The sequence below is a fragment of the Ixodes scapularis genome, unplaced genomic scaffold (assembly GCF_016920785.2).
Source record: "Ixodes scapularis isolate PalLabHiFi unplaced genomic scaffold, ASM1692078v2 PGA_scaffold3__209_contigs__length_174095766, whole genome shotgun sequence".
Classification (NCBI taxonomy): domain Eukaryota; kingdom Metazoa; phylum Arthropoda; class Arachnida; order Ixodida; family Ixodidae; genus Ixodes; species Ixodes scapularis.
The window spans coordinates 136,082,670-136,099,538 of record NW_024609868.1 but is presented as its reverse complement, the minus strand read 5'-3'; the positions used below and the strand labels follow the sequence as shown (position 1 = coordinate 136,099,538).

General features: G+C 44.3%; 1 protein-coding gene across 1 annotated transcript; it reads left to right on the top strand.

Moving 5' to 3' along the window:
• Nucleotides 1–12,383: 12,383 nt before the first annotated feature.
• LOC121837295 lies at nt 12,384–14,729 on the top strand (the record flags this gene model as incomplete). Its single annotated transcript, XM_042292889.1, has 3 exons — nt 12,384–12,446; nt 12,750–12,908; nt 14,673–14,729. Coding segments are annotated over 3 exons (279 nt in total), but the record flags the coding sequence as incomplete, so codon positions are not given.
• Between the last annotated feature and the right edge of the window lie 2,140 nt (nt 14,730–16,869).

The following is a 16,869-nucleotide window of genomic DNA, read 5'->3' as shown; positions in this document are numbered from 1 at the left end:
TGTTGGGCGGATGTCCGGATGTCCTTCACAAAAATATATAAAAAATGCTTTGCGCAAGGATCATTTTCATTTATCATTGTATACGTAATGACAAAATCCCAATATTTGTTTTCCTATCTGATTCAAACTAGTCGGACTGCTCATAACACTGGTCAAGCAAGAAAATAACAAAAATTTCAACTTTTTCATGACCGGTTTAAGATTTATTGTTAACATATCGTTATTTATTGCAACGGACTAACATTATAGATTTTGCCTCCATACTTTTCAAATGCAAACAGTTCTAACACACGGCTGTCCATTGCTCCGTGTTTTGTGTATTCTTCTATAAATCTGTAATGGTCAGCGACCAAAGAGCTCACCCGCACATGTCAAGCTTATATGCGCCGCGGGGAGAAATGAATATCGAGTAGGAAGTGTCGGGCGTAGTGTCGGTTGTTGTGCGTGTGTACATGTTGGTGCTGTGTAGCTATGTGCTGTGTTGCCTGCGTTGTATGTAGGGTTGCTGTGTAGTCGTGGTCGTCCGCAGTGTTAACAGACTCGTCTTTTGTTTTTAAAACAGGCTGCTAGAAATCTCGATAGGTGGCGCAAGTTACCGCCCGATTCTAAATAGTTTGCTCAAGTTATTTATCCATGTAAGTTCGGCATTCGTTTTTTTTTTTTTTTTTTTTTTTTGTTTAGCGGCTTGTTGAAGCTACTGACGCCGCCGACCGCCGACAACGCACGTACGTACCTTTGTAAGTAGCTACGTCCGCCGCTTGGAGACTTTACTGTGTATAAAAGACATCGAACGAGAACTAACGCGCCCTGTGTGCTTTCAATTCGGCTGAAAGGCGCGCGGCTCGCTGGGCTCGTCTCGCCTGTTCTCGGCCGCTGGCCGCCATGTTTCATAAGGAACACGCTCGAAACGGTTTTGCGGAAGGCAGACACGGTGTAGCGTGTTAAGTTTACACAGCACCTCATGTGTAGACGAAAAACACAGATGGCCTCGTGTAGAACGAACACGTTTCGACGTGTCCGCTATGGGAGAACGGTTTACACGTCTGGGCGTGTTATTTTTGCTAACAGTGTACGACATACGCTGCCAGGAAACACGACTCACAAATAAAACTAGGAGCGTCCCTACAACGTCAACAACGAGCGCACGCCACACAACGCAATGGCGAAAACACGAAGAGCCGGGTTGCTTTTGCCCACATAGCTACCGCGCATGCGCGGCCTTCCGGCCGTGTTGGTAAACAGAGCCGCTCCGCGTGTCGGTTTATATTAGGCTCTTGAGGTCCAACTAGCTGCATCACTGCCGACTTTTTGTTGTTAAAGCGAAGGCCTCGCGCATCCGCCTCCTCATCGCAAATGTATAACAGTTTCTGTAAGTCTTCTGCAGTCTCCGCCATCATGCGTTGTCCCTTACAACGACGTCTTTAGTTAAGCCGTCGTAGCTGGTATTAGTTTGGCCAGGTGCTCCCTTTTCTGAGGTATTTTTTTTTTCATTTTCTTTTTTTATTCTTGATTGGGATGATCGAACGTCTTCGTGAGTTTAGCAAAACTGACAAATTTCAACAGACGCCAAAGCCCCGCGAGATGGCTGTAGAAACATCCAAACGTATCTCCACAAAGCACACGTAAAAAAAAAATTACCAATGGCCTTCGGTTTGAATTGTGCACGACACCTAATAAAGATTTTTGGCAAAGAGGAGATCAAGCGTGAAGACACCTTATGGGTCTACAAACATAAGGACGCAAGCAGAAGGCATTTGAAAACGAGCTGGCTGACCTCGAATTTCATTTTAATCCCTAGCGTGGAATGAGCAACATTTAGTGGCAATTCGTGCAAATCAATTTATTTTCTTTTTCTTTGGAGCATCTACTCTTTGGAACTCTTTGTAAACAACAAGGCGAGTACCCCTGTTTTCTAAATTTATTCGGCGAAGCATTTTCTTTGCCGACTCTATCTGTGAATGTTGTTTTAAAATGTCCAAACTTTGTAAATTTCATTTCTGCACGGAAACGCTTGGTAAGCAGCCAGTGTGCTCTGGGTTATTTAAATATGCTCCTTCTTATGGGCACATTGCAGATCTAACTGAGTGCCGATACTGCTCCAAATCTCATCGGTAAGCGACCTCGGCAGTCGCTGTTCGACTGCAGTGGTGCACCGGTGGATTATGCGAGATCTACATGCCTGCTTCGACTGCCACATTGGCGGAAGCGGGGGAGCAGCGGGAGCGGGGGCGGAGCTCTACCAGTCTCACTACGCTGGCTCAAAAGTGGCCGCGCGCGGCGCTGTTCACTGGGACATCGGCAGCGGCTTCTAGCGGATGCGGTTTGCCATAATTCAACCAAACTAGGCCTGTATGTAGAGTTTCGTATATGGAAGGAAGGGGAGGGGGAAGGTGGAGGGAGATGAACGCAAGGTCCTGAAAATTCATTAAAAATATTGAACTACGGGATAACTCAATGCTTGCCATGAAGAAAATTATATTTAAAAACAATTGACGCTACGTGTTTTATGAAAGAAAGTAACTCAGATCGCAATTAAGTGGGATAGATGAAAAGTTCAATTAATTAGTTATTTGTGTTTGACCGTCGTTTACCAGACTTTACTCAAGATGCTAGTACGTATTTACGGGGTAGATAGTCTTAACGAGAATTATTTGAAAGGTTAATGTGTTATTGCTAGCCTTTATACATAGTTTTTTGAGAATCAAGCTTTTCTCAATTAAATTTAATTCGGATTAATAGAAAGAAAGTGTGTTAGCAGCTTTGACTCGTCGTGACTGTCAGTGCGTAGCTTTGAACACAATGTTCTTTGTTGGTACCATGCTATTGTTTGAAATGGGTGTAAAATATTTTATTTTCACCTAATATTCTTAAAATTCTAAAACTTAATTTTTAAGGAGAATTTAAAATAATTTTTTTTGTCGTCTATGTTTTTAGTATTGATTGCCTGTAGTGTTTAAGGGGGGACATGGCCTGGGAAGGTCAACTTTTGAACCGTTGTCTCAAATTGATTCAAACTTTCAGGGTGAATTGAACCCCATTAGGATTGATGACATCTAAAGTTTCAGTCTTATAGGCCGATTCTACAACATACTATGCTTAACAAGCTCCAGAAAAAAGTTACTTTATTAGGAAATGTATTTAAGAAAAATAATAATTGCAATCCACAAAATGTTTGGTTTAATGTGAAGTAGAATACCCGTAGTGCAAGTTAAGGTAAAAATCAATTGTAGAAAATGCAGTTCTAGAGAAAAACAATAACACCCAAAAAGAGCAAACGATTTTAACAAATTTCTGAGTTTTAAAATATTCAGTTTTTGTCATGAAGAATTTAGCTTTTTCACAATATGAGTACCTTAACTTGTTCCTCAGAAAATTTCAGTCAGGAACACCACTGAATGAAATCTTTACACTTTCAAAATGTCCAATGATACATTTCCTCATACCACATATCCTCTCAAAAAGTGAAACTGAGAAAAATGCATTTGAAGTTTGAACTTTACGTTTCTTTCTTTTCTGTGAGTCCGAGGTAGGTAAATTTCACCTGGCGCTTTGTTAGCACCTTCCTCTTTGAGACTTCCCTATTCCCCTGGCAATAGCTTCCAGTTTGTGTTGTTTGTAGGCACGCTGACATTTGTAGCAGGCATTCCCTGACAGATAAACTCACAAGAACTAAGAGGAAAATCACACTGAGGAAGAGCAGCAAAGCAGGAATAGGATCTGAAGTGGAAGATACTGTAAAGGGGGCGTTACTGAAGATGGCACAATATCACGTCACCGGGAAGGAGCAATCGTAAACCCTGTTTCAGGTCTCCACCAATAAGATTGCTCATACCAAATTTTCAGAATTTTTTCTGTTTGGATGTATTGGGTCCTCCTAGCCATTGATACTTTTAAATTTGGAAACCTTCTACGGGCTATATCCTGAATAATTGGCGCTTCCAATGAGGGTGAGATGCTCTGGCTATGTTAAACGAGTATGAAGCAGCACTAAATAAAAAACGCAAAAAGCTTGCTCCCTGCTGACTCGGAGGGCTGCCGACAGGTCAAAAATAATTTATTCTGAGATAAATCCTACATGTTTATAAATGAAAATTTTTGAAACCATTCTTTGGAAGTTCATAAGCATAAACATATCATTTTAAAAAAAAAGATTTTTTCTGAAAATTTTGAATTCCGAGGCCATGTCCCCCCTTAAAACAATCTGATATCAGTATTTGTTGTATTCTCAGGTCAGCGAATTAAGTCTAGAGCTTTTGTCTTGACACTGAACATTTTGCTCAGGAATGGTGGGATCACCATAACTATACATCCGGGCTCGAAAATAACAGATGTTGCAAAGCGTGATTTACAATGACTCATTTCCTGCATTATGTTTTTCACAATTGTTATGTAGCGGCTGGCATGCTGGCGCCCATCGGCTCGTGACCATCGGCTGCACTCGCACCGAGCGCTCGAGAGCCGCGGGGCACGGGCAGACAACGCTACGGGAGCAACGACTAGTTGGAGGGGGTGTTATGTTGCGGCTGGCAAGCTGGCGCCCATCGGCTCGGGACCATCGGCTGCACTCGCACCGAGCGCTCGAGAGCCGCGGGGCACGGGCAGACAACGCCAGGCTAGGAACGTTGCGCCAGGCTTAATCGGAGGCTCCATCAGAATAAATCGATTAGACAACCTTCGAAGGCTACATCTCGTATTTAACAACAATTACGTAAACAACTCCAACACCTCACCGAAGGCTAAAATTCAGCATTTCGGTTCACTAGTTTGATAGCCTAAGCACTGAGGCTGTATCCGGACTTTGAACATGTAACTCTGGCAGCAGAGTCTTCTATTTATTAATGAGCTCTGATATATCATGAAAAAGCGAGAGGCGCATTAAATAGATATAAAAACTTGAAACTCACTCAAACTGAAAATTATAACGATTGTCGTTTCCGTACGGCATTTTGCGTGCGTTGGGTCGGTATTTGAAGGCGAACGTGGAGTATAAATTGAATAGCCGGTTTGCTGAGGTAAATGACATGGAATCCCTTTCTCTCTCTCCTATTCTCTCTCCTCTATATATATAAATATATATATATATATATGTATATATATATACATATATTGGTTCTTAGAAAAAGAATTAAGTTCTCATTTAGAAGTCGCCAGAAGGTAAAAAAAAAAGATTTTCTTTTATAATACGTTCAATGGGTTTTCGTCCCGGATATATTTTTCATCCAATTCTGTAGGCGACATAAAGGTACCGACAAAGCCGTATTCTCTGAAACTCATATAGATAAGTATACGACAGCAACCTGGCATTTATAGCTTCCTCTTGGCCTTGGCTAGCACCGGGAAATATTTTATTAACGTTACCTTACATGCACCAAGGGTCAACACCTTGTCATAAATCTTTGTAGTCGATGCTTACTCGTCCATTCGACGGCAACCAAGTGGGCCTCTACATCACTCCCACTTCGAAGCACAACTATCTGGATCAAGGGGGATAAACTTGATGGGTATGTATGGTCCAATGATGTCACCGCAACCCCTGCGCAACACGCAGACGACTTGCTCTCCGCATAGGCATACCACTGACCAGGACGTCACGCGACTCGTTTAATTTTTGCCGTTATACAAAAGCATTTCTCAATTGAAAATACGTGTTTTACCAAACAAAGGAACAGTAAACTTCTTCTTCTAGGACGGCAAAGGATATCCCGACCCGTAACTATCTACACAATTAACTGTCAATGTCTAGCCGCATCTCACTCGCGACACATAAAGGTCCTACATAAAGGCTTTCTAGGAGGTGCGACATTCTTTGAAACGCTGACTGCGTGACGTTGCAGGTTTTAGGAAGCGAATTACGACGCATAGCAGAAGACTGCACTGTATGGCACCATTTTGTTCCAGCGGACTGTGCTTTGAAATTTGAATTGGTTGTCGTTACTTGAAAAACAAAAAAAAAAGTATCAAGGGGCTGAAGCAACACACACGCAAAGCCTCGAGACAAACAGAAACTGCATATGCCACAGAAGTTGTCAGAACTCCTGCATCGTCATCGAGGTGCACTACAAATATTTTAAAGTAAAATTGAGCTGCTGAAAAGAGAATAATATACACCGCGGTGATCCTGTCGCAATATATATCAGCAACTGAGGCCAGCATGAGGGCAAATCTTTTGAAATTAGCTGATAATTTGCGTGTAGCGAATAGACAATCATGCTTGGCGCGCAGTTTACGGGGACGACGATGGCGCACAACGCGGAACTCGGGTAGAATAACGCAAGGAAGAAGCTAGCTTCGATGCTTTATTCAGGTGATTTGAAATAGTCTTCTGTAAATAACTGGAAAGGATTATATTCCTTTAGTATCTCTTTTGTTAAATTATCCAAGAACCAAGAAGCGTGTCATAGTGTAGTCACCCGCCCAGCGCGTGTTCTTCCTTTTAGCAGTAGCCGCTCAAAAGCAAATACCCAAAACAATTGCCACATTGTACACGGGTTTATCAACGCGCTCTGCTGGTTACATCCGTCAATAATTTGTACAACTAAGCCGAGCCGGTATGCCTACGTTTTCGGCATTTCCCTGAAGCTTGGGTAATTTGACAAATCCTGTATTGTTGACCTATTGCATCATGGATACCTATCAAGATCTGTCATCCAACCTTTCAGGAATTTATCAACTACGATTTCTCAAATTTTGGTAATTCGACCGTCAGGCATGGCTTTTTCTAGTTGGCAGTCACTTCGCTACCAGCAGTTTTAATTTCACAACGACACATATTTAAATTATGACGTCACCACGTCCCCAGCCAAGACCGCCAAGGTTATCTTTGACATCATTGTTGATTCGCCTAGAACCTGCCCGTGCGATGGGTTTGAAAGCAGAGCTGTTGTAACGGCCTTGATCCTGCAAACAACGGCGGCGCGAGAAGCTAGTGTTGTACAAATTGGTAGTAAAGCGTCCAATAAAAAAGGACCGGGGGAGACAGGAGACAGGGCGAGTGCTGTATTTCAGCTAATCAATCATTGAAAAGTCGTGAAGCTAAAAGAACAGAAACTCCACAATTGCGTGAGGACTCGTTAAAATAAGCAACGTTTTGATGTCGGAAAAGCGACGATTGTTTTACGGAATCATCATCTCCCTCCATTGTTGTTTTCTTAGTTTCTAAAAGTCTTCGTGTCACGTCGTTTCCACAAATAATTTGCTGAAGTTCGGAGCTATATCCTGTCTCTATTTCTCCCCGTTCAATGCGCGCTGTATTACCAACTCGGCTGTATTACCAGCCCGGCTGTATCACCACATTCAGCTCATATCGGCTGAAGAGAAAGGGAACCGAAAACCTTCCAAACTGCTCAGAGATCTTCTACGTTTTCTAGGTACCAGTTCTAATTATAATGCAATTAAATGCAAAGGTGCAAGCGAGCTGGTTCTCCGGTGGCGTCTGAATCGCCGACCGGCATTGAGGAACCATATGCTGTGCGACTTTTTGAGCAAAAAACTTCCAAAATGGTCCAAGACACACGAAAGGGTCCCACAGTAGGCTGCATATCCACGGAACAGATAGGTTTCGAAAACAGTGTCAACGAAGCCGAGCCTTTACCAGCTACAGAAAACAGTGTCTACGAGAAAGACGTCCCCAGGATCGGTACACATGAGTGAAATGAGTGTGCATCCGAACATTACGGACTACTGTTTTCGGCTGTTAAATTTCACTAATTACATATGGAAAATTTGTTTTGTATCTAGAACTACCTACTAACTTGTGTAACTTTAGCACCTTCTAAGAAATGGGAAGTGTCTTGTTGTCTGTCCTTATAAACAAATAGCTAACACATTGCCACAAGTCTATGCTACAGAGACGCCCCGTTTCGCTCTCTCTCTTTTTCTTTTCGTATTATGATATAGGGCGTCAATGCATGAAAGCGGGGAGTGTTCGACAAGCGGAGCGCTCCAGCCGGCGGCCGCATCAGCCCTCATGTCAATAAACCCAAGTAGTTTTTGCCGCACCGGTGTCGACCAACTTCTAAGACAGAACAATAGCTATCGCGACTTCAGGTCATATGACATTCATTGGCGTCATGTGACCGAAACACTATAGTTTCCCCGCTAAATTTAGCTGGAAGTGTACGTACAGGCAGACAAAGTTTGGGGACGGGGGGTTTCGTTAAGAACTATATCGTGGTTTAACAACAAATTGCTCTCAGTTTCGCCTTTGCACCGGCGGTGACCGAAATTGCTCCGGCCTTAACTCGTAAGAAAAACGAGCTAAAAACATATTTGTATTTTATTAAATTAAGCTCATCCGCAGCGTCAACGGGCCTACCGCATTTCCGCCTAAATTTAGACGCCCACCGCACGACGACGGCGAAGTAACTCTTATTACCGTACCGGGGCCACCTTAACCGTCAAAGTCATATCTTCCAGATAGACAGTTCCACTTCCTTGTTCATTATTCTATCATAACTCCAGGGGACATAAAGCGTACCTTTTTAATTACCAATACTCCGTGTCATAGAAAAAAAGAAATCTATATCATTTGTGAAACGATGCAAAAACCGACATTTCCCTCGGGCTGTTTTCGTCCTGCACGAGAAGAGCTTCTGTCCCATCGAGGCCTCTCCACCGTTAAAGTTACAATTGTTCCCTCTTGTATGCAAATCCCCTGTGCATACAGTAATCCTCTCCGCGCCTACGTTTCTCAACTCGAGCGCAATTAGGAAAAAGATCCTGGAGTATGCCCAGAGGCAAGTCACGGCGAACTAGCTAGACATCGTCTTGCTAGCCGCCTTTTTTTAATTTTTGTCTGTTTATTTATTCGTGCAATGCCCATACTTCCTGAGCGGGCATTGCAGTGGGGGATATACACAGATAAAAGCGTACAATGTCAGTCAGAGCTCGGCTGCACGGCAGAATATTATTTCGAATACAGGAAAAGAATGTTTGCAAGCAAAAATAAACTACGCAAGGGTATATAAACGTAATGTATACAAGAAACCAAGCGAGATTTAATCTGACATTGAAAAAAAAATACTATCGTTCGCTAGCACACGAACTACAGACGGAGCCAGTCGATTGCAGTCAAAAATAGCTGTTCGTAACAAGGACTTCCTAAATATCATGGTTTTAGACAAAAATATTTGTTCCCTCGATTTATGATCAACACGGTACGATTGGTAGGGGGTCGCGTTATATACAGCGTCTCCCCGAAAAAAAAATATTTTAGTGTTGTTCTTTTTAGCAGAAATAAACTCAGATATGTACAAGTTATTAAAAAAATAATTAATTTACTGAGTATTGGTCTCAAGACTAATTAAAGTGGAGTAGTAATTACTAGTAAATTTTAAGAAAATTAAAAAAGTAAATTACTAACTACCCTAAAAAGTAGCAAATTACTTTTGAAGTTATTTTTATGTTTTTTTTTATTGTAAAAATAAAGTACATAGGTCTTGATCCACTAGCGAAATTCTTCTAGCCAAATATAAAGCGGGTTGTGCTCCACTGCTTCTGCCTGCCCAATTCTTTGTGCTCTTTTGTTTTTGGTCAATGATGTACTGCAGATGTATAATTTATACTTTGAAGTTTAGCTCTACCTGAGCTTGATTTTGAAGACAATGTTTGCTTGTTTACAACGTTGCGTAAGGTACACCTAAAAACTACTTAATGTACAAAGTAAATTAGCGGTTGTGTCCTTCAAATAAAGTAGTAAGTAGACCGGGTGCAAAGTACTTGAAGTAGAGTGCTATAATACGATATTCATTCCAAGTGAAGTACAAGCACTTTTAACACATTCGTCTGTGATGCCCTTTCATCCCGCATACAGTGTTTTTTGTTTTTTTTAACTTGTGTGCATTGCTCTAGGGGCAGTCGGAAGTTCAGCATTTTTGTGCGGTAATGGTGCCAAATATTGGATAAAGTAATGTCGCCACAAAGTAGTTTTAGTGTCGCTGACGAACTAGTCAACAAAATAAACTTATGGGGCACTTGTTTGTATATGTTTTAAAGCCGCCATTACTTCACTCAGAGAAATGACCAGGTGACGTCTGGTTAGACTTTAGCGAGTTTTCACATGATGATAGGCTACTTTTTGTTTTCGAATTTCGGGAATGTAATTTGAAGTCGGGAGTTGTACGTTTCTCGGAAAATTCCCGAAAAAATAAATGCTTTAGTAAAGTACAATTACATGCTCAGGGAATGTACTTTAACTACTTACCACGACTTCATATTTATATTTTATGTAAAACCACTGGGCGAATTATTATGGCTTCCCTAACGTCCTTCGAATCTTGAAAGACCTGCATATTCATAGTTTTCGGAGGAAAAGCAACGCAAAGAGGCAACCTAAATGGCAACCCCTCTGCTGCCTTTTATCACGCGATTGTTCAAGTACAGCAAAAACCACGTGAGTACCAGATGAGCTTCAGATTTGGTGCTGCATTTTGTTTCCTCCTTCGAGTAAGGATGCAGCGTGTACGCCTCCCGTAGTGGGCGGGAGTCCCTACGTTGTTTGGGTAGAAGCGAAGACAAGCCCTCTCTTCAGCACTAGTCAATCTTCACGTTTCACTCAGCACGCGACTCTTCGACACTAATCTCGCAATAGTTACTCGGCCTCACTTAGGTCGTGTCAGTCCTCTCCCCGCGCATTGCAGCAGGGTTGTCGCAAGGGAGGAGGGGGGGGGGGGGGGAGAACTCGTGAATATTTTACAGGGTTTCGGACCCCACCCCCTCCATCCACCCTCCTCCCCTGCCTACGCCACATGCCCCCCCCCCCCACACTTTTCACATTTTTTGCAGATATTACCTGTTCTTCCAACATCTTATCTCTTTTTGTGCAGGACTGTTTGTTGATAAACTAACCTACCACTAAAATTCGAAAGTAAATTTTAATTTTAGTAGAAGCTACTCGGAAGTAAAAGAAGTTTACTAATTAAGGAACTAAAATATGCTTGAAACCTACTAAACTACTCAGAAAAGTAGTTAATCTATATTAACCTGAGTAGTGGAGTTGAACTACGTACAAGTCTGAACTAAACTAAGTCTCGCTAAACCCCGGCCAAATGCGGCGCAAGCGGTTCAAATCACATGCAAAAGTTTCAGCACAAACCGTTGTCTAATGCAAAAGTATAACTGATTTCCTGACATTTGCAAATGGAAAATGTGGTACATTTTCGACCATTTTAATTAACTGGCGCCATTGAGCTTCCTCTATTCGAGAGCACAGTCGGCCGCCATTTTCTATTTAAAATTTCTGAAAGTCATTTATAATATTCGAACAAGATAGCAGTTACTGCTGAGGCTTTAGCATTATGGTTCAGAACGCTAGCCCTACACTTGGGCATAGACTGATCATTCTGCGATATGTAGTCTATTTTTGAGGTGAAAGGAGCTAAATAACATACTTTATGCTGCACCCTGCCCATTTCTGTTTGTATGTAATATGTCGAATGGTAAAACGCGTGAAAAATATTCGCACGAATTCAACTACTAGTTCCGATGAGCTCCCATTTTGAAATACATTTTGTGGGCGTCGCAATGATATCGGCGGCATAGTTTCCGAAAAAAAAAAAAAACGAGCGCTTAGAAACTATGTAGATTGTTGAGCGTGTTGGTTATTAATTTACCATAAGGAAAGAGGGACATTTAAGACAAACAGACAAGACAGGCTTTCGACTTCTAAGCTCAGTTTCTGAGGCAATTGAACTACATGGAATGACGAGGTTTCAAAACGCATCCGGAATCCCGGTAGGAGGCTTCCACGATCTCCTCCGGCTCTATCTGGGATCCACTCTGGTTCAGCACGAGGGAAGAGTTTTCATTCAGAGGTTGGGTGTATGTATCGGTTCCTGCCTCGCGCCAATCCTCAGTGAGATTTATCTCTTTTTTGAGGATCGCGCGGTGCGGGAGCATCTTGCTCGCTCGGGTAATGAATGTAAGATCTTCCGGTACGTCGACGACTATCTCGTTCTTCATCCTGTCTCCAACTCAGATGCTTCCTTCCTTTAGGCATTTCAAACTAACGCCAGTGGCCTCACCTTCAAAAAGGATCAACCTACTCAGGAGGGCCTTGAATTCCTCGATCTTCGACTGACCCACTTGTCTCACGGAATATGCTGGTCTTTTCAACAGCGTTCACAGAAACCTGTCCTCCCGTTTTGCAGCCATCATTCAAAAACCGTTAAGTCCGGAATCGTCCAGTCTCTCCTTTTCTCCTCTTGTAAAAAGTCATGCGATCACAATATCAGATGAAGCCTGTCGCAGCTGGCCACCAGGCTCCGGAGGGCGGGCTACCCGGTGAACCTCCTAGATAACATCAGCAAGAGACTCATCCTGCAGTCTAGGAGCCGCCCAACGGAGGCTCCCTCCGGGACCCGGTCTCCCGCCCTGCGTGCATCCCTTACTCCAACAGCATGGCACACCGACTCCGCGCGCTTGCACACCGATTCGGCACCAGAGTTCTTTTCACATGCAAATTTAAATTGGGAGGCATGTGCAAGCGAGTCACCAACCCAGAAACCCCCCCCCTTACACACACACACATGCAAAAAAACAACAAAAAAACACGCGCAGTGCTTTTGGCCCTGCACAAGGCAAAAGATGTATAGTATTCTCTTGTGTGCGGAGCCCAGTACATCGGCCAGACGGGGCGCTGCGTGAATGACCGTCTTTGTGAGCACGCGAAGGAGATCTCGTCTCCCTCTTTGGACTTCGTCCACCCAGTCGTGGCTCGCACCAAAAACTGCCCCTCGTGCATCCCCGAATTCTCGAAAACCAAAATTCTCGGCGTGTACAAATCTCGATTCGGCAGGGAAATCCTCGAGTCTCTACACATCAAATCTTTTAGTCTCTACCTGTCCAGCCCATCCGTTTTTCTTTCCGATCGAGAGATTCACTTCCTGTGGGGCGAGAGGGCTCCTCTAAAGGCAAAAAAAAAGTCTGAATTCCCGTATCTTCCTCTCCTTCTCTTCTCCGCGCCATTTCCCCTCTCTTCCCTTCCTTCCCCAAGAGGGGATCGCCGGCAGATCCTCTCCTCCTTCTCTTCTCCGCGCCCCTTTTCCCGTCCTCCCTTTGTTCTCCAAGAGGGCACCGCCTGCACTCGGGGCTGCGTGAAACGGCGACGTGTCAATTGACACACAGCAGACCCCCGTTTCCGCCATGCACGCTTAGCTGCGAGCAGGCCCACATGGCTCGCGCTTTTATCACCCACCGTCCTCCCTCTCTGCCTCCCCGACGCCGCCCGTCGAGCTTCAGGAGGCGAAGTCGAGCCAGTAAACGTTTTGTTAAAAGTCGAAAGCCTACCTTGTCTGTTTTTCTTAAATGTCCCTCTTTCCTTTTCGCAAATTAGAAACAATGTTTAGCAATATACACGCCATTAGGCATAATGTGTTTGGAGATAGCCCTGCTCTAGGCCTCGCCAATATCGGAAAGTGATTTAGCTAATCAGCATTTCTCGGCGCGCATTAATTTAAACAACAATATGCTTAAGTTTGAGGAGCCAATATTTTTAATAGACTAATTATTGTTTTCAAAAATATTCCAAGAATGGCTTTTCCGCAATTGTTTTAATCGAAAACAAACATGGCTGCCACCATTTTGCGGCGTGCTCAACTAACTTATAGATCGTTGAGCACGTGTTTCCTTTTAGTGCAACTCGTTTGGCGTTCACAGAGATGATTTGAGGGGGATCGCTTTAACACCCCTAGCTTGCAGCACGCAACTGGCGTAAATACTCGCATTCTGAAGCGTTGTGCGGGTGCTCGTTTTCTAAGAGGGACTGACCTAAACCTATATCGTATCACGTCAACTATTTTGCTTCGTGTGCCTCGATATTTCGTTTGCCCGTGTTGGTGCTGAACAAAGACTTTGCTTCCCATCAGGGTGACCCCGCAGCTTTGTCAGTGGTGTAACCTTCGTGATTGCGACCATCGGTCCAATGCACCGAGAGACTGAGGGAGAGGAGAAGACGAGAAATCGCACCGACGTCAGAACGCCGAGCTCTCGTTCGAAGGATTCGTGAGTGGACTTAAAGCTATTGGAGAGGAGGAGCGACCGTGACGCCCCAAGCGGTTAACTTTAGAACTACACGGATGGGGACAACAAATACAATGATTCAGCGCTCGGCCGCCATAACCGAACGCGGAGTCAACGTTCGGCTGGAGTTCGTGTTCTCCGGTGAGGGGGAGGAGAGGCTCTTGTTTTCACTCTGGCCTGCGTGAACAATGCAACATGCAAGGTCCCAGCTCTGCACAAAAGCCGAAGTGGGTCAAGCTCGCATTCTCTGAGGATATATCCGGCACATAACGTCGCTTCGTCGATTGTTAGTATTCTTTACATTAAACTGTGCCCTGCGATCTATTGTAGAAGATGACATGGGCATGCCCATAAGGCCTGCTGGCATGTGCGCAGGCCTTGTGTTGAGTAAACATCGAGGGTGTGGACAACAAAGGGGTTAGAGCGCCCCCTATAGTTCGATCTCCTGCCCAATAGCTGCCTTTGTCTACATTGCATTTATCGAACACGTTTAAATGCGACAGCAAAACTCCGGACGTCGGTGTTCCGCGTTCTAACGCGTTTCATGAGTGCAGCAGAAACAAGGGTATCCAGCTTTAAATCTACCCATCAATCATTCCAACATGAGCTCGGCTTTGGGACGCACCGGCACGCTCTCGTCCCCGCCTTTTCTTCAGTTGCTCGGCGCATACCGGGAATACATCTACGCAGGTAAGAATTCGACAGCCAAGTAAATAAATCTTAATTTCGTTGTAGTTTTAGAACCAGGGGACCCGAACGAAACGCTGCCTTGACAACCTGACAAAGAGAAAACAAAACTCAAGCAAGGAAATTAAAAAAAAAAAGTAGAATAGTGAGCTAAGCACTCGGAAGGTAACATTGATTGAAGCACAAAAATGCAACGTAAAAACAAGCCGCGTGCGACAGTGGAACTCTTTTTGCGCACTACGGACTAACCCGGCTTAGTGTCGAAAATGATAGACTCAACCTTAAGATATACGCACGTACTTCAGCCGGTGCCATTAAATGGGTATACAAAACCTTTGCAAATAAGTAGCTTAATACATTTGTTAATTAAAGGTTTAATGTTTGACTTAAATTATGCGTGTGCGATGGTGTATCAAGCTACTTTTTTTTTAAGGACGGAGTTTATATGAACAAGTAAAAAGGTTTAGGCTAAGTAATCCTATAAACGATTTTTTATCTATAGAGACCTGTATGTGACGGGAGCATCTCGCTAAGGCCGATAGTCGAATTACGGCCGAGAGTGCATTAAGCCCGAAAGGGGCGAAAGGGCCGGGGTTGCTTTCAGGCCGAATAGGGCATAACGGCGGAGAACTGCGTTAAGGCCGATAGTCTCTGAATGGGCTGGTGTGGCCGCCTTCTCGGGGGTCGCGTTGTGGTTGACGACTTTAGTTGCCACCAAATAAGATAGATGCCCAAGCAGCACATTATGACCGGCTCAAGCTTGAGCCAGACTGGGTAGCCGGGGAAGTTTCACTGGGCCTAGATTGTTTTGCACCATGGCGCTACGCAGCCCCATCCTGTTATGCCAGCCTGGCATCCACCGGCAGTTGCCTGTGTAGCCATGGACTGGCTCACCACTGGATTTATGAACTGGGCCAGGCGGGAAGCTCAGTGGTACCCCAAGCTTGGCTCTTTATTGTATACACAGCATGGGCCACGTTAGTGGCCGGGTGGTCAGCCAAGCTTGGCTAGACAATAGAAATGCACCATGCAGTTGAACCAGTTTAACTGGTCATATTGACAGCACACGTCGTTAATTAATAAAATTCACTTTATTTCCACAAAAATTACATACTGCAGGCTGCAAAAATAAACATAAAAAATATGTACAGTGCAAAAAAAAAATTGGCATGATATTATTCATGTGTCCCAGGCGGTTGGCGAGATTCTCCACATCTTCTGGAGTGTCGGGGTTCCAGTGGTGGCTAACATAGTACCGCAAGGCATCTGAAAAAAGAATAAACATCAGTAATTAGAACCATGGCAGATTTATTTGCAGCCGTCTGTTCTAAAATGGTAAATTACTAATGCCACTAACAAAAAATATGCACTATCATAAACACTATGAGAGGGAATATGGAAACGTGTGCAAATCCTACATGTGGTGCCAGTCTCGCGGCAATTAAGTAGAAACCTCATGTAAGAAATTTGACGAGCCACGAGACAAGCGACGACGATCCGCTTCACTGTCGTTCGGTCACTCGCGCGACGCGGCAAACCGCATGAAAGCGACGGGAGCAAGCGTCCAAGGCGATGAGCGACGATTTCTAGAAATCCAAAAACCGAGCGATGCGACAAGCGACCGTGGGAAATCTCCGCCGCTCGTCGCCGACTCTCGTCGCTCGCTTAATCGCTTACATGCGGTTCAGCCTTTACGTTGCATAGCGGACGACAGACTAGGAAGGCAGGAAGGAGCAACAACAGCAGGATCCTCTACCACAGTGCTTAACCACTGCGGTAGAGGATCTCTGAAGCTGAATGTATACACTGGCGGTTCTATTACTAGCATGGTTGTTCCAAATGGGGTTGCAAAAACGTTCGGATTCATTTGACCCTGATTATGAAAATGAATACAAATGGTCGAGCCCGCTTACCTGGCTCGCTGGCGCCGAGACAGAGACAGCCAGTGCCCGCGCTGCAATGAGGACGGAGCGAATTCCGAACACGCTGTTCTGGGATGCAGCCATTTCGCCCGCGAGTGAGTGGAACTCAGGCGAAGTCAGGTGGAGGACGTCATCAGCCACAGGAACCATCGGCAGAGGCAGCACTCAAGGCACCGGCAAACTATCTTATTCAAACACAGCAACTTGAAACCTCACCAAGCAGAACAACAGCGCGAACAAAGAC